This window comes from Staurois parvus, unplaced genomic scaffold, assembly GCF_062004578.1.
Source record: "Staurois parvus isolate SC_StPar_1 unplaced genomic scaffold, SC_StPar_1.0 ptg001083l, whole genome shotgun sequence".
Lineage (NCBI taxonomy): Eukaryota > Metazoa > Chordata > Amphibia > Anura > Ranidae > Staurois > Staurois parvus.
Genome location: NW_028318879.1, coordinates 999503 through 1018137, shown reverse-complemented (window position 1 = coordinate 1018137; position 18635 = coordinate 999503). Strand labels below are relative to the sequence as shown.

General features: G+C 40.3%; 1 protein-coding gene across 1 annotated transcript in view; it reads right to left on the bottom strand.

Moving 5' to 3' along the window:
* LOC149440450 (putative ATP-dependent RNA helicase DDX60) overlaps window positions 1–18635 on the bottom strand; it is a gene marked incomplete at its 3' end in the record, with an annotated part of 218315 nt that overhangs the window by 88226 nt on the left and 111454 nt on the right. The window contains 4 exon segments of the mRNA XM_089658599.1: window positions 6925–7053; window positions 10935–11039; window positions 11690–11799; window positions 17058–17191. Coding sequence (XP_089514725.1) covers window positions 6925–7053; window positions 10935–11039; window positions 11690–11799; window positions 17058–17191 — 478 coding nt within the window.

Sequence of the window (18635 nt, the reverse complement as noted above, 5' to 3'; positions counted from 1 at the left end):
TTTCTGTGCATATGCACAGAATTTTATGGCTTAAAACATGACTGACAAAACACCCTCATAAAAAGGTGCCTTCTGTGCAACTCCTTCAAAGACAAGTTCCTCTTTCAAACCTCCCTTATTTTATACATTGAGGTGGCTACTAAAGGAAGGGGTTACTACCCTTCTATCCAGAATCATTCTTCGCTGGGTCTTCCCTCCCCTTCTCCCTCTCCCCCCTCTCCTTCAGATCCCTGCACCCCCCTTCCCCATTGAATGCCCCTGCACCCACATGTAGCCCACATAAAGTGGTGTCCTGATGCCAGGGAGCTGCCTCCTGCTGGGAGTCCCCACACCTCTGCTTGGCCGAGTGCTGAGGAGTCTGCCGTCCACTGTGCCGCATGTGGATTCCCCACATGTAGGCCACCTGGATGTCGCCAAGCGCTCTTCCTTCCCCTTGTCTCGGTGGGCACGGCCCCAATGTTCCTGCGCTCTGCACTCACTGGAGACAAAGGCCGCGCTCCCTGTGCGTGGCCGGAGTGAGGGGGTGGGGCCTGTTGCCACGGCAACCCAACACCAGGGCAGCCGTTGCCTGGCAACCTGGGAGCCTTTGGAGATAATAGACTGGAGCAGGACCCAGGCATGGGTATCTTCCCCTGCTCACAACCCAGGGTGCTGTGAGAGGTCCTGTGCTGTGGCCAGACCCTACAGCCCACCCGGATTAACCATTGCCTGCCAGTCTGCCTTCTGCTGTGTGCCCCTGGACTTAACCATTGCCTGCCAGAGCCTGCCTTCTGCTGTGTGTCTGGACTTAACCCATTGCCTGCCAGTCTGCCTTCTACTTTGTGCCCGGACGTAACCCATTGCCTTCCAGTCTGCCTTCTGCTGTGTGCCCCCTGGACTTAACCATTGCCTGCCAGAGCCTGCCTTCTGCTGTGTGCCCCCTGGTCTTAACCATTTCCTGCCAGAGCCTGCCTTCTGCTGTGTGCCCCCTGGACTTAACCATTGCCTGCCAGGGCCTGCCTTCTGCTGTGTGTCCCGGACTTAACCATTGCATGCCAGAGTCTACCTTCTGCTGTGTGCCCTGGACTTAACCCATTGTTTGCCAAAACCTTGCTATTCTTACCTTGTGCCCTCAAAATCTTTCAACAAAAGCCTTGTGTGCCCCACAGCTCTCCGCGTGTGTTCTGTGCCACATACTATCGTCACACCCCTACTGTGCAGATGACATCAGTTCAACCATTTAGGCCTTAACCTTTCACTGTATGTCCTACTCCTCATGGCAGACCATCTACCTTTAGGTCCACTGGACCTTCTCAAAAAACCTTCCTCTGAATGAAGGTTCTCATCCCTTCTAAAGGGGGAAAATACATATATGTCACATTTACATTTTACATTGTGAAAAGATGTCCTGGGCCTTTCCTTCATTCTAAATTTGGAGAGTTAGATAATAAATCTCTACTACTGCCTTCGCTTTGATGTCACCTTGTTGCCATTCCCTAGGTGTTTTGTCAGGAAATTACATCATCAGGAAAATGGCTATCTAGCTGGTCTATCTAACCGTTCCCCTGACTACATCATTTCCTGACAAAACACGGTTGTGGCAACAACATAACATCATTATGCACAACACTGATGTGAGTTCGCTGAGCAATTACCCAGTCCTATTATGTGAGTGCATCCTATATTTTTTAATAAAATCTGTTTTGTATGTACTTAACTATGGTTTGCACCTTCTATATTCCCTTTTGCTTGTACAGCTTATAAAAAGTGCTTTCGACTATTTATCATTTGATGGTCAATATATGTTGGTAAGAGGTTTTAAAAGCTTTATTTCATGAGAGTGGAGATATTGGAGTGCACATTAGGAGGTGTGTGGAGGAACACACATGAAGGTGGAGATTTCAAACAGATATTATATTTATATCCTATTGTTTGAAGTTTCTTCATTTGATCACAGTCCACGTTTGCTTATTACAATTTGCACTTTACACTTTTATAGGTACCTTAATCCACAGGAGCTTGATTGTATTTGTGGATTGACATATATAGTATATTGACTTCTTTTGGACAACTAAATGGTTTCTATTTTAAAAAACAATATTTATTTTAAAATTTATATTATCAATTTATATTTATAGTTTCAGAGTTTATTGTAAGGGTATAGTGCTACACTTATTGCATGTTTATTTGTGCAATCTGATATCACAAATTTTGACTGTTGGCAGCTTTATCTATTTGAAGTTAAGTTTTTATGATTGATGATTGAGCACTGGGGTTCAGCCCGGTCTCCTATAGACCTAGCACTGTACCTCTTATGAGACAGGTGCTCATTCTATGTATGTGTATATATATATATATATTTATTTATTGTATAAGGAATGTGAGGGGCTTTTATTCCCTGTATATTAACACTTCATTGTATATTTTTTTAATTAAATTGCATGAGTGAAAAAAAAAGCAGGAAAGGGTTTGTACTGCATGTTTAAGCAAATAAAAATCAACAAAGATCTATACAATTAAGTATTACTACACAAAAAAGCACCAACTAAGCATACATTGTATACAACAAACTGTCTATTCATCCTCAAGGTTTAACAACAGTATAGGTACTTTGTGACATCTTGAATAAATACCAGTTTTAACAAAGTATGTACAGTATAACACAGGCAGAAATTCATGTTATCATACAAGGTATTTACTTTTTGATAACTAACACTAACACTTGTACAAATGTTATTTCCAATGAGAGATTGACTGGCAGTGCAGGTTGCATTTCCAGCCAGGGGGACCAAAGTTTTTCTATATTTTTTGGGGGCAACCTCAAGTCTCATATGTTATTTTATACATGGGAATTACTTCATTAAAAAGTCTAAACCAGTGAGTTAAAGTATATTTTATTGTATGTTTGCAGTACTGAACTCACTACACCCCCCTAGATCAGGAGTTCCCAACACAAACTCTGTTCTTTGACATGCAGGGTACCTTGTGGACCCTTTTTCTCATAAAAGTTCCCTAAAATCATTGATTCAAAGGACTAAGCACTGATGCCCTCATTTCTCCCTGCAGTTGCTTTCACACCTTTCTTGGGCACCTTTCCCTTCCTTATATACTTGAGGTGTCTGGACCTAATCCTGATAACATGACCATTGGTTATTTTTGCCCCTATGTTCAGGACTATACTATCATGGCAGCCCTGGGTTGCCTCTTCATGAGAAATTCCCTTAGGTTCTGCTAGAGCAGCAATGGGCAAACTACGGCCCACGGGCCGTATACGGCCCGGCGGACCTTTTAATCCGGCCCGCGAAGCGTGACACATTGGCTGTCAGGATGTGTGTAGGCGGGGCAGCGTGACGAACGTGAGGGGAGCTAGGCTCCTCTCACAGTCCGCCCTGAAGACCGGAACGGCGCGGGAACACGGCGAGAGGAACACGCGGAGCAAAGGTAAGTGAATTGACACAGGGGGGACTTGGCTTACTACTTGGGGGGGAATAGTACTATGGGGGATGAAATAATATGGGGAATGAATTACTATAGAGGGGATGAATTACTATAGGGGGGATGAATTACTATAGGGGGGATGAATTACTATGGGGTATGAATTACTATATGGGGGATTAATTACTATGGGGGATGAATTACTATATGGGGGATGAATTACTATGGGGGATGAATTACTATATGGGGGATGAATTACTATATGGGGGATGAATTACTATATGGGGGATGAATTACTATATGGGGGATGAATTACTATGGGGGATGAATTACTATGGGGGATGAATTACTATATGGGGGATTAATTACTATGGGGGATGAATTACTATATGGGGGATGAATTACTATGGGGGATGAATTACTATATGGGGGATGAATTACTATGGGGGATGAATTACTATATGGGGGATGAATTACTATGGGGGATGAATTACTATGGGGGATGAATTACTATATGGGGGATGAATTACTATGGGGGATGAATTACTATATGGGGGATGAATTACTATATGGGGGATGAATTACTATGGGGAATGAATTACTATATGGGGGATTAATTACTATGCTTACTATGGGGGAATATTACTATACTTACTATGGATGACACATACACATCATTCATCTACTCTTGGTCCGGCCCCCGGGTCCAATATATGAACCCATTGCGGCCCTCAAGTCAAAAAGTTTGCCCACCCCTGTGCTAGAGAGTGCCTGGCTTCTCCAATCAAGGTTTCTAAACCTCTACTCCTCATTAAGCGGGGAGGTTAGCGTCATTACCCACATCATTGTGTTTTCATGGGTCTCCCTGGTCTGCAACACTTAGTCCTTGCCCTGAGCATGCTGTGCACCTCCCCTATTAGAAATAAGCAGAGGTTCTGTATATAGAAGTAGAAGTTCATATCACCAGCACAGCACCTTGAAAATGTTGTCCAAACATTTATCCAAGTGGTTGTTTATCCAACAGAGCCATGCAGGACACCTTTGTCAGGCATGTGTTAAAGTGCATAATAGAATGTACAAACATTTAAAGTGGTTGTAAACCCTCACATATACCTAGTGAAATGTGATACCCAGTGAATATATACATATACCCAGTGAATGTGCCTTAGGTGATACACAGAGATTAGTGGTGCACCGAAATGAAAATTCTGGTACCGAAACTGAAATGGACGGTTTTTAAAAATGAATATATATTTTTGGGAAAAAATACACTTTAATGATTAAAAAAAACACAATATATACCTCAATTGTTTTGTAAAATATGAAAGATGATGTTACGGCGAGTAAATAGATATCTAACATGTCATGCTTTACAATTGCGTACGCTTGTGGAATGGCGTCAAAGCACAGTACTTAAAAATTTCCATGAGTGACTCTTTAAAATGTTCTACAGGTTACCAGTGTAAAGTTACAGAGGAGGTCTAGTGCTAGAATTATTGCTCTTGCTCTGACGTTCTTGGTGATACCTTGCATGTGTGGTTTGAACACTGTTGACATATGTGGGCGTGGCCTACATATGCGTTCACCACTATGTGCGAGCATGGGGGGACAGGGGGACTTTAAACTTTTATTTGATAATCTATTTAATTTTTTTTTTTTTTTTTACACTGTCCCTTTAAAAAAATGCATCACTTTTATTCCTATCACAAGGAATGCATTCAACCCGTGTGATAGAAATAATTAGTGACAGGTCCCCTTTATGGAGAGATATGAGGTCAATGAGACCCCACATCTCTCCTCTACAATGTAAAGTATTAGATTAAAAAAAGCATTGATCTAGCGCTTTAAAAAAAAATTGCCTTGTTTACAAGGCGCCAGAACCGGAAGTGACATCACTCCGGTCCTCCAAGGGCATAGAGATGAGTGAAGGCCATCTTTCCTTCACTTATCTCTATGCCCAGAGCCGGGATCATTCGATGGTTTCTCAGGTAAGGCTGAGAACCACCGAGTGGCGGGTGGAGGCGAGGGGGCGGGGTTATTTTCACCACCTGTATCAGTGCTTATTTTTATATCGGCCAACGGCCGCTAGGGGTGTTTTTTGGCCACTGAAATTTTGGTGCACCCCTAACAAGATGGAAACAATTATCAGTTGTACCTGTTTATCTTTAGCCCTTTCTCCTCTACATCTGTTAAAATTCCAGAATACATACTTCTTGTGTGAGCTTCCAGAAAGCAGGAGGAGGGGGGCTGAAGTTATACTTTAGAGCTCTGACAGCCTACTGGAGGGACACACCCTCCTTCACACAGCACTTAGGAACAGAACTGAAGCTGTCAATTACAAGCTGTGTTTTGGAGCTCCCTTCCCTGTCACTGTTTTATCTATGGTGTAAGGAAAACTTATCAGAAGTGACTTGTGCAGATAGCAGAGAAATGAGGCAGTGGACAGAAATGACACTCAGTGTTCCGGACTGAGACAAGTACACACTATTGAAGGATATGCTTTGTTCATATTTAATGTCTAAAGTTTACAACCATTTTAAAGTGACAAACACCAATCAAAACCTGTGCAAAGAGCCACCCCTAGCCTCTGACATCATGTGACATTATAAAATCCACCAGAATTGACCAAATATCGAAAAATAAAGTCAACATAAATTCAGCTGTACCATATACATAACTCTAGTAAAGGATATGAACACTTCTTGGAAGCTGAGGCAGGTGCATGGCAGTATGTTCAATGATGAAAGCTACGGACTGTGCATCATCCACATCTGTCAAATGTTTGGTCAATTTTGGTAGGGTTTTATGACATCTTGGGACATCAGAGATCAGGATCAGCTTTTGATTGATGGATAGCACTTTAAATGTTTGTACACTGTATTATGCATCTTATCAGATGCCTGATGAAGGGGTCCTATGTGGCTCGAAAGCATTGCACTATAGCCCTTTTTTCTTTACAGCCGCCTGAATAACTTCCACCAGAAAGCAGACAGTCAGCCTGACAAATACACCACGCTGTATCAGCGGGGATTAGGTGTAAATACCCCAGCTGCTGCCATGGCATGAGATATGTTGGTGGCAGTGAAAAGGTTAATCCCCTTCTCCACATGCAACAATCCTACAACCATTGGTGGCCACCTTTACCTCTGATCCACTACAATCCTCCTTCCTGCTGTATCTACTAGCAGTCAGCGCATTCACAATGGAGGAAAGGGAATACTGGTAGCATTTACACTTGCTATGCCTGGAACTGGTTCAGAACGATTCTTATTAGTTCTGTACAGTACACCTGTGATCTAAACTGTTCAATAACAACTCCATCACAGCCATTCACAGACACACTGGCCCCCATTGTGTACTTTCTGCAGGACTGTTTATAAATGGTTCCAAAAACAGCGTCCCTCACTGCTGTTTTTCAGAATGCAGAGGTATAGAGGTGGTTAAATTGTTCTACCCTTTAGGGTCTGTTTATCATCCAAATTCCAATGAAAAAATGATTATAGAACTTACTTGTGCACAATATCCTTTTTCAATCCAGTCAACTAATTCACTTTTAAGGGCCTCTTGATATTTTATTGCATCATTTTTGGTAATTAATACTTTGTCCTTTAGGTGTATATTCTCTTCTGGATCCAAAGTCTTAACAAATAAATAGTACAGTTAGTATGATATATCAAATATATTTTTGTGGCTAATGTAGTAATGTAAAGATGAAAAATAGGCTGCTAAGCATAAACTACTCTGTCACTCATATTAAACTACAGTTTGAACATATTTGTAATGCATTTGTGTAGACCAATGGAACAAGGATACAAAATAGTTCTTGACTGGTACTAGAAATTTGTCTCCAGTGCAAACCGAGGGAAGGGGATCACTTACCTTAAACTTTACTGGATTTACCATGACAGTCCCCCTTTTGAGTTCATTGTGCCCTTGACCATTGTGCCCTAGGCTGTGTCCCAGAATTAAAGCATGACTCTCAATAGGTGTTACTGTGTATGCACCAGCTCACATTACTAGATTGCCCAGGATCTCCCTCTACACCTCTAGTAGGTGTGGATTAGGGCACACTCTATAGCTGGGGAGTGAGGGAGGGTGTATTTCCCAGGAAGTCATTGCAACACTAGAGCCAATGAGTACAAGGCTGCCTGATAGTTCAGGGTCTTTCATTCTGTAGCCACTGACCGGGTCTGACTGAGGAGGTATGTAGGGCCAGATTTAGACCTTGGGGGGGGCACCTCATACACAGTGATGGTTTACATTCCCAATGACAGTCGCACATCTTTAAAATGCATGGCACAAAGTCGTTCTGAGATAACGCTCATAGTCATAGCACTCTATGTGTGGTTCACTTGAGGTTCCAAAATTCATTTTTAAAAACAATAACATATACCAGTCAAACTTTTACAGATATTGGCCATCAAAATATTACTTCCAAAGATACATTTCATTCAAAAAAAGTAGTTTATTATTATTATATATTTGATATGATTTATTTATATACATTTTTTAAAATCTTTTTTAATATTGTTCTATATTATTTGTGTATGGGGAGGAGGGACTTTGGTCAGGGGGCTCTTTTGCCTCCTTATACTGGAAGTATATAATTAAAATTGTGTAAATTTTGAACAGATTGTGGCTCATGGAGCTAGAGATACTGGCTCCAACTAAACCTTACAGCACCTATATGCTTATTTCAGATACTAAGAGCATGTAGATGTACAGATGATGTAAGTAAATAGCTATAGGTATAGATCTAAGCTATACAGTAGGTGTAGGGGTTATCATCAAACTGAAGGAAGAAGAAATAAATAACAAATACTGCTAAAGTCATGCAGAATTATGGATTAGATAGTCGATGCTCCTAAGGATAGTCTAAGTTATATACACCACAGTCCAACTAAGCACACCCTGTTGCTAGCTTCCATGATGTAATGTAAAGGTCCTGTAGTACACAGGGCAATTTTATGTGTTTCACTAGAGTTAATGCTTCCAACAAAAGTAATGTTCCAATAGAAGTGTAGGTGGAACCTGGTGGATTGATTCAGTTCTTCAGTTCTTTTTTGTCACAGATCCTCCAACATTAGGCTCTCCCCACCATAATTACGGACTCTGTTCCTGTCCACCTTGGTTTTTGAATGTCACCTACTTTTTACCCACTGGGGTTTGCTGGGGCACTCAAACTTTTTTTTTTTTGCATACAGTCCCGGGATCCCAGCATGAATCTTGCTGTGACTGCCTGTAACTACCTCTGCCTAGCAGCCCTTCCCTGTAATGTAATGTGCATAGCTCATTCATATACAAATCACGTGACTGCTCATTCATATGCATATTCCCCCCACACACACACCAAGGCAATTTGGCACATTGCTCAGCCTGTGTTGCTATGTGGTGAGGGGGTCAGGATAGTGTCTGTTTATGAGCTGAAGTCAGGTCCTTTTCTGGCACTGGAGCAGCATCAAAGGAGGAAGCAGTGAAAGAACTGGTGAAAGAGAATTGAGATTCTGCTTACACACACTGGTCACCTACACTATGCACACTGTGAACACACACAGGCACAGGGGTCCTCTGTGCAGGGTGACAAAAAGGGCTACTCATTTAGGGAGAAAGGTGACAGGGGGGTGCAAGCAGGTGCTCTTTGATAACATGTTACATGGTATACACTAACTGTAATATGTTACCAAAGGTGAACTTATCCTTTAAGTTGACTTGTCCTATAAGTGTTGTTACACAAGATTTGGCAACTATGCACTTCTAGTCAATCCATTTTTTTTTACCCTGCAGAGACTTTCAAGCAAGTTCAACTTCCCATGCCACCTGTGCTGTAACAGAGATTTGGATAAAGTCCATATTTAATAACAACGGAAAATACTAGTTGATGACTGTTCTACAGAAAACAAAATCAGTGATACCTGGCATACGGCTCTCCTGAAACATCAATCAAATTGATCCACCAACAGAAACAAGAAGTAACTTATGACAATGGAATATTTTTTGAAGGAAACACCTAGACAATGCTGCTTGTAAGGGAAGACTTTGCAAAGGGACAGTATGGGGGAGATTTAGTAACCAATCAGTAAATAGTAACCAATCGGCTTCCAGGTTTTATTGTCAAAGCTTAAAAGAGAAGCATGAGAATATGTTTTATTTTTAAATCATACTTACTTTACCCACTGTTGGTTGGAAAAGGGCCACAGGAGTGCAGAATGAACTGCACTTCTGTGATCCACAGGAGAAGTACAACCAAACGAGCTGTACTTCTATAATTAAGCAAGCTGAAGTTGGAAGCTGATTGGTTGCTATGCACAGCTGCACCAGATTATATGTGCACCAGTTTTATTAAATCTCCCCCTATGTGTAGTTTTAGAAAAAAGATTCTGAACAACAAAATCACTGTGCTGTCATTGAACTAAAGGCAATCAATAATGAAATCAGCTGAAATGTGCTTTCTAGGCTTGTGTTTAGAGGATTAGGGTAAAGCAAACCTTGCCATTCAATACATTTCAAAAGTAAAGGTTCAATATCAATGAAGAACCTGAGCACTCAGGTTCCTGCACGTAGCAGCTTACATATTTATAAATGCTCCAGGACATCCTGAAACTCGGGTAACTCTGATATGCAAATATCAATATTCATTTACAGAGTCAATGGCTAGTCTACCCCTGCTTTCACCAGAACCTATTAGTTATTGGGTATGATAGCAGGCTCAATACCACTAGATAGGAGAAGGAGGCAAATGGAGCATCCAGTCATTGAGAGCAGTAAAAAAGAGGCAACAAGACAGATAAAACCAGCATTTAAGGTTAGAAGTCATAAACTGTCCACAATTTATGTTTTAGTTATGTTTTCTAATTTATTTTCTGCAAGATGGTTGTACTGAGAACCATTTAGAGTGTCTGTGAAATATTTAGATGCATCTAAGCACTAAAAAAAAATATATTATATAATTAAATTATAATTTGTGCAGAATTTTAAAGACCAAAGGAGAACCCGATGCTGGGAATAAAAGGTAGGCATAGCTATCTGGTGTATGGTGCCTCCATTCACATTTACAAAAAAGAGCTGTAGCCTAGCACATCTTATTGGTGATCTTGTCGTTCTGTGGTTGTGCTCATTTTTATAATGTTCTTTTCTTCCAAGAAACCTGCATTAAGCCTGAATTAGTTCAATCAATCTATTTCTGGAAAGTAAAGTGACAGATAAAGAAGAATTCTGCTATTATGCTTAATGGAACAACTATAAAAGGGACAACCACTGAAAGCCCAAAAAGAATAGGGCTCAGTTTATCATTATAACCTACCCTGGAATAATTTTGGAAGCTAAGGATACTGTGAACTGGGGGGGATCTCCTATCTTATTTTGCTCCATGGAGATTGCAACTTCAAGTGCCCCATACATAGGCTCCTACTGCACATATGGTGACATCATTGTACATCAGTCAAACTGAGTTCTATAAGTCCAAAAGATATGCATAGAAGCTGCAGATAGTACAGTCACCCTAATACACTGATGTAATTTACCTTCATATTTGCACATGTTGGCCATACTTTTGCCATGGTGTCATATAGCTGTATGCATTCTCGAGGAGAGCATGTAAGATCTTTTGGAATTCCATAGTTCTTCACCTATTTTTAGTAGACAAGTGTTGTTAATGACTGTTTCGTTCAATTAGTGCCATCATTCCATTAACATAAAAAGATAATACATTTATTTAATTCCAGGTATACTGAAGGATAGCCAAGGACTCACTTTCGTTGAATGTTTTTTTACTCCTTATTTGAATTTAATGGAACTTTAGTCAGAAAATTAAGTCCTGCTAGATCACTTCAGGCTGGCCTCTTTTGCAGGTATAGCTACTATATGTAAAACAATTTAAAAAGTGCCTATACTGTTTAAAATCCAGTAATACACTGTCTCACCCTGCTCTGCACATGCTCATTTGCTCTTCATTTTTGGCATTGTGCTGAAAATCAGAGCCACTAGAGGCCAATCTGCTGACAGCCTAAAAACTTTCTGCAGCTCAGGGGTTCTGGGCTTCAGCAAAATGGCAGCTTCTAGCAAGAAAAAACAGGAGTAATGCTGGAGGCATTTTACACACACACTAATTTTGGAAGTATAAATTATTAATGTGGAATGTAAGTTCCCTACTAAAGAACATTATTTTTTTATCAAGTTGTTGTAGTTTAAGTTCCACTTTCGGAAAGAAAAAAAATACACTAGCAAAAGTACACAAACTGTTAAATGGGACATCAACAAAATTTACATTTATACTTACATGGTCTATGGTTAAGGCAGCAAATGGATGGTAATGCTCAAATGCAACGTTGGAATTTTGAACAGAACAGATATATGTTTCCAAATCATTATATCTCTTGTCATGATGCACTAAACAAAAGACATAAATAACAAATACAAACAGTGACACTAATTTCAAACAGAAGCTTTCCTGAAATCGAATCTAATAATAAACCAGATTCCATAAGGGTGTCCGTTACTTTTTTACGGTCTCTCTTGCACACAGAAAGGTTACTTGTCAGTGCTCAAATAAATCAAAGAAATGTACAGGCAATCCGAGTTATGAACATTCAAATTATGTACGACTCATACTCATGAACAGAGGCAGCGTGATGTCACTACTGGCCGCTTGCTCTCCATGCTGGTGCAGGAAACTACCTATTGTCTGGCGCACCTGTCAACAATCCCACTTAACTGCATGGCCAGAAGCAGACAGAACTTGTGTAACTGGTGAGATATGCGTTATTTTAACAATCCCAGCTACATCTGTTGTCCCCCAGGCTGGAAGAACGTGCATTGCGGGGACTGTCTAAGGCCACTCTCTGCCCACCACTATTGGGAGTATGCCCTAGTTTTCACCTATAACTTACTGTACTGTTTATAGTTGGTCAATAAAGCCTTTTTTGTAATTTATGCTGCTCGGTCCTGAATGTCACTATCTCTCTGGGTCTCTTTTAGCCATTTCTTTTTTTATTGGATCCCATGCTGCTGAGCTGCTCTGAGGTCCGGGGACCACTGCTGCTGCTGTGGGCTAAGGACACACTACAAGTGGGCATATCCAGCTGATGAGCCTTATATCCTACCACCTCTGTGAGTGTTTTTATACAGTACCTGTTTTTTTAAATACATTGGTTTGCTGTTGCACATACAGGTGCTTTTCTTTCTTATTCTTGTTCACTTCTAGAGTTCACTCCACTCTCTGAGAAGCTGCCCTGGCTACCTCATCTTTCATCTGCTTTTGGGACACCACCAACAGTGTACACATTTTTTATTTTCATCCTGCAACAATGTCTCCAAGACACAAATCTGATGCAAGTGCTGGTGATACAGGAAAGAAAAGAAAAACCATCACCATTGAAAATAAAGTAGAAATAATAAAGAGATCAGAGAGAGATGAAACTCCATCATCCATTTGCATTTAGTTACAGTCGGTCGACAATCGCAACAATTTTAAAAGATAAAGGTAGAATAATGGAGCATGTGAAAGGCCATACTCTAATGAATGCTATGATTATTACCAAGCAACACATTGGTTTAATTATTGAGATGGAAAGGCTGTTGGCAATTTGGATAGAAGACAAAAATCAGTGTAATATGCTTATCAGTCTTTCTTTATTGCAAGAAAAGGCTCACAGTCTTTTCAATTTTTTAAAAGCTGCTCATACAGCACGTGAAGGAGATTGCAATGAAGAATTTGTTGCAAGTAGGGGTTGGTTCAGTAGTTTTAAAGAAAGAGCCAATTTGCATGATATTAAAGTTCAAGGTGAAGCAGTGAGTGCCAATTTAAGTGCTGCAAGAGATTTTCACAAGATATTGGAATATATTATTGACGATGCAAGTTATTTGCCAGACCAAATTCTTTAATGTAAATGAAACTGGCTTGTTTTGGAAAAAAATTCTTAATTGGGCCTACATTTTGAAAAAGAAAAAAAGTGTACAGAACATAAGGCATCACAGGACAGGCTGACTTTATTACTTGGTAATGCATCTGAGTATTTAAAGCTCAAGCCTTTGAACCATTTTAGTCAAATCATTTAGTTTTTGAACAGTTTTGGCCCTGCTGTTGAACATATTGCTTGGGCAAAAACATTCCTTTCAAAATTCTCCTTCTCCTTGACAATGTCCCTGGACATCCAAACACTTTAGAGGACATGCACCCCAAAGTAAAGGTTGTATTTCTACACCCCTCAACACCACATCACTACTTCAACCAATGAATCAGGGAGTCCTAGCCTCCTTTAAGGCCTGTTATTTACAGAGGACAGTCTCAGAAGCAGTAAAGGCTACCCAAAATGAAGAATTATAACATTTATGATGCTGATGCTTGAAATGAAGTGAGACAAATACGAGAGGAGTTTGGAACAAATTGTGCCCCAAATTCATGGGGTTTACAGATAATGAAATCGCCGAAACCAGGCAAGCTGAGGTTGCTATTAGTAATCAACAGCAGTGATCAGCAAATGATATCATAGTGTTACTCAACTCCCATGGGAAACAACTAACCAATGAAGGCCTTACGGAACTAGAGCAGCAAGTGAAAAAAGTGAAAAAAAACCAGGACCTAGAAACTCCAAAATTGAGAAAGTTTTCTACTAAAGAGTTAGCTGTTGCTTTTCGTCTCATTGAAGCAGCAATGGCAATGTTAGAGGAGCAAGATCCTGACTCCAGCAGCAGAATCAGACTCTGAGTCTTTAATACCAATCCCATCCTCTCCAACAAGTCTATCATCCTCAACCAAGATAGTTTAAGGTTGTACAGTACTGTACAGTATTTGAAAATATTTACACATTTACATGCACAGGTAAAAAATAATAATATGTTAAGACAAACATCTGTTGCATTTAAAGTAGAACTCCATACAAATTTTATTTATTTAGTTTTAGCTAGTATGGTGTGGGGTTAGAGCCACTGTGTGGTTTTTACTGCTGTAAAGGAAGATTTAATCTCACTTCCTGTCACTGAGACAACAGTAAGTCAGAGGAAATCTAGCCCTAGGAAGGGAAATTCAGTCCTGTAAGAGTTATCATGGGAAAAAATGTGTCTCCACTGAAGCTTTATTCCCAATACGTGTGTCCAAGACAACCTAAATTTTTCAAAATCCAATTGTCACAGGGACAGAAAGTGAAATGAAATCTTCTGAACAGGGTCACAGACAGCAAAACAAACATTTGCTATGCAAAATTTATAATTTTTGGCTGGAGGTACACTTAAAAAATGTACATGTTCCAACTTACATACAAATTCAACTTAAGAACAACCCTACAGAACCTACAGATCTTGTTCGTAACCCGGAGACTGCCTGTGGTGAATTCAGTTGGGTGCAACTAGCCAGGAAACCTATCCATCTTCCACTAATGCAAACATCACATAATTACTAGACACAGCAAACGATACTGATTATGGGTTTTAGGTGGACTCCAATGGGTTAAATCACATGCCAAGCTAATATTTGTGAGATTTCTCTGCATGTATTTGTTTACCTCACAACTGTTCATGAGATGTGTTGGTATTTGATTCAACTTGCCAGAACACAAAAAAAAAAAAAAATCAGTGGCATTGGCAAGCAAGAGTACTCAGATGTTCCTGGTGCAATCTGACCAGCAAGGGTCATAAAAAGTAATTAGCACATAGTAGTAGTAGTGTGCAAAAGTTTTAGGCATGTGTGAAGAAATGCTGTAAAGTAAGAATGTTTTAAAAAATATATACATTTTAATTGTTTATTTTTATCAACTTACAAATTGTAAAGGGAGCGAACAGAAGAAAAATCTGACTCAGATCAATATTTGGTGTGACCTTTGGCTTCAAACTAGCATAAATTCATACACTTGCATATTTTGTACTGAACAAAGTCAGGGATTTTGTAGGGTTAAAGTCAGGTGTATGATTAACCAATTATACCAAGCAGGTGCTGATGATCATCAATTTCATATGTGGGTTGAAACACAATCATTAACTGAAACAGGAACAACTGTTTAGGTGACTTAAAACTGGGTGAGGGACAGCCAAACTCCGCTACTAAGGCTGGCCATACATTATACAATAATCTGGAGATTTTTGGTTTAGATTTACCAAAAACCATATAATAGGAGGACAAACCTAAACAACACTTTCAGTTGTATCCAATTAGGCAGGCCCTTGCACTACACAGTTGAAGGTAAATCTAAAGGAAATTGGGCAGAAAATTGGAAGATAATTGTATAATGTATGGCCAGCCTAAGGTGAGGTTGTGGAAGACAGTTTCATGTCACAGGTCATACACCATGGCAAGACTGAGCACAGCAACAGGGTAGTTATACTGCATCAGCAAGGTCTCTTCCAAGCAAAGATTTCAAAGCAGACTGGGGTTTCAGGATGTGCTGTTTAGAAGAAGCACAAAGAAATGGGTAACAATGAGGGCATTGAGGAGGAAACAACTGATGCAAAATGACTGCAGAGCTCAATCTCAGCCCCGTGAAGACTGAGATTGAGGTCTGCAATCACTTGCAGCAGTTGTTTTCTTATCCCAGGTCACACTCTTGTGCAATGTCCTTTTGTCTCTTTCGGTCAGTTGACCATGTCAACCATGCTTATGCTTATCAAACGACGTTTACCCGGAAACTGTATATGTCATCATAACCTTTGATACCATACCTTGTGACATGTCAAATAAATTAGCAACTTCAGCCACAGAGGCACCAGCTAAGTGGGCATCAACAGTCTTCCCACTTTGAAGCTCAGTTAGCCCTGACATGACTCCTTATTACTAGCAGCGCATACAGTGAACGAGGAAAGTGAGGCTTCCCACATGTTAGCTAGGTACTGCATATTCTAGATGTGGTATTGCTAATGATTTGTACAGAGGCAAAATGATGTCGCTCTTCAGCAGCCCATAGCTTTTTTTTTTTTATAATTTTTTTATTATTTTGCAAGAACATTGCAAAAGTAATATATTGTCAAACATAAAATAGAATAAAAAATACAGTAGAAGTACATAGGAAAAACTAATCTAAGCAATGTAAAGGTACGGGTATCATAATAATGATTTCTTTTGATGCTTCAAGAGACAGTGTTTCTTGTAGTATAACCTTTTATAAAGAAGTGTCTACAGTATATAACGCAATTATTAGTATGATTTTGCACAAGGGAAAAATTGTTTAAACATCTAGAGTTAAAACCTAAGTATAGAAGTAGTGAGTAATTTTGGTGGTACTAACAGTGTTTAAATACATATGTAAACCAAGAGTTTTGGCTTCACTTGCTTCATACTTGTCAGTGTAGAGTACAGAAACCATCAGATCAGCATGACAGAGCGACAGCTAGCATTTTCAGAAGGTTAGCCAACACAGATATCATATGTGTCTTGGCACACACACTACTGTGCAATAGTTTTAGGCAGGCGTGAAAAAATGCTGTAAACTAAGAATGTTTTCAGAAAAAAAGAATGCCCTAAAATCCCTCTTGATCTCCACATGTGTTCTGTTCCACCCACACCTCTGTCGCAATATGATTTCAGAGCAAAATCATAAAACAAGCACATCGAAAATAGACCCATCATCCTACCTGTACAGACAAATGGCACTGAACTAATGTTTAGTGTAATATAATTAAATCACCATGTATTAAAAAAACCCTTGTTTTACATAAATTACCTAATCGAACTCTGTAAGACTTCTTTTCTGGTTTTTGCCGTTTATTTTGTCTTCTTTTTTTAGATGAATTTGTCACCAGACTAGTCTCCCTTTCATCATTTTGCTGCCAGTATTTTGTGACTGATTGGAGCCACCTGAATAATAAAGAATAATTAGATACAGTTACAGTACACATCAAATCTGTGCAAAGTACTAACGGGTCTATTTATTTAAAAAAAATGTTTTGTGAGTATCTCAACATTTGTGCAAGCGTAATGAATAATACCTACAATGTTTGTAACATGTGTGCAATAGTTGGCTTTTGCTGGGCAAATTTAACATTCCCTAACATTGGACCCTAAGAGAAAAATAGCCATACGAACATTCGACCATGAGTGTTAATATTCCCCAACAGAGGAAACAGCCTAGCACTACACATCAGAATCTGCAGGGTTCCTCCTTACAGTGCAAGGGGGACCTCTGTGGACTCTGATGTAAAGGGGTACTTTGATGTAAGGGGGACCTCTGTGGACTCTGATGTAAAGGGGAACTCTGTAAGATGGTCTCTGGTCACCAACAGTCACCCCCTTACAGTATATCACAATCAGCAGCATTCAGCAGTGTTGCCTCCTACATCAGAGTTCCCCTTTACTTTAGGGTCCACGGAGGTCCCCTTGCACTATGGGGGGGGGGGGCTCTGGTGACCACAGGCAACTCACATCTCTCTGGAGGAGGTGATGTTGCATTGTGTACACAGTAACCTGTTCAGTGTGATCCACCCTCCCCCTCTCTTCTGTGAGCAGGAGACAGCTGTGCAGAGACTCCACCACTCTGGTCACTGACAGGGACTCACTACCTGTGCTCTCTCTGCCTAGAGAGATCTTGGCTATCCCCGGCCTGGACTACTCTGCTCACTTCCCTCCCCCAGTATCTACTGGAGAGGGGATGGCTCTATTCACAGTGTCTGTAGCGCGACTGAGCCCGTCATACCTGCACCAGACGGCACGATCACCTCCAAGGTGACCGCACTGCCTAAAGTGCCCATTAGGAAATACAGCCCTGCTTGTGAGCAGCATGGACAAACAGTGGTGGTGGAGGTGGGGGGTATTCTGTTGACCACACTAGCTCTGTAGCCATAGCACAGATCAGAATGGGGCAGAGTGCTCCATGCACTTAGTCTCATAAGGGATTACACAATGTTTTAAAGATTTGGGTGATACTTTTTCTTTAGGAAAATCATATTTGTGAATTGTTGCAATGTTTGACCTGGAGATCCTGTCACTAACAGCACTTGCAGCACCTGTCAGCAACAGGAGCTTGCCTGTTACATGCTGACAACAGTACACCACTTCCTCTCAATTAGCAGCAGCATTGTCAGTCTGCTGTTCAAGTACCTTCAGTTGGCAACAGGAAGTATTATTATTGGTAGGATCCAAAGGTATAAAAAAATTACAATACATCTACAAAGAATGATATGATTAATAAAACTGTATATAGTGAGGCATGATCTACCAGAAGGAGATGACACCATTTTTCCTGTTAGAGTGAAGGAATATAGTGGTATTACCTCCCTGCCTGCAGCCTGCTGATTAGACAGTG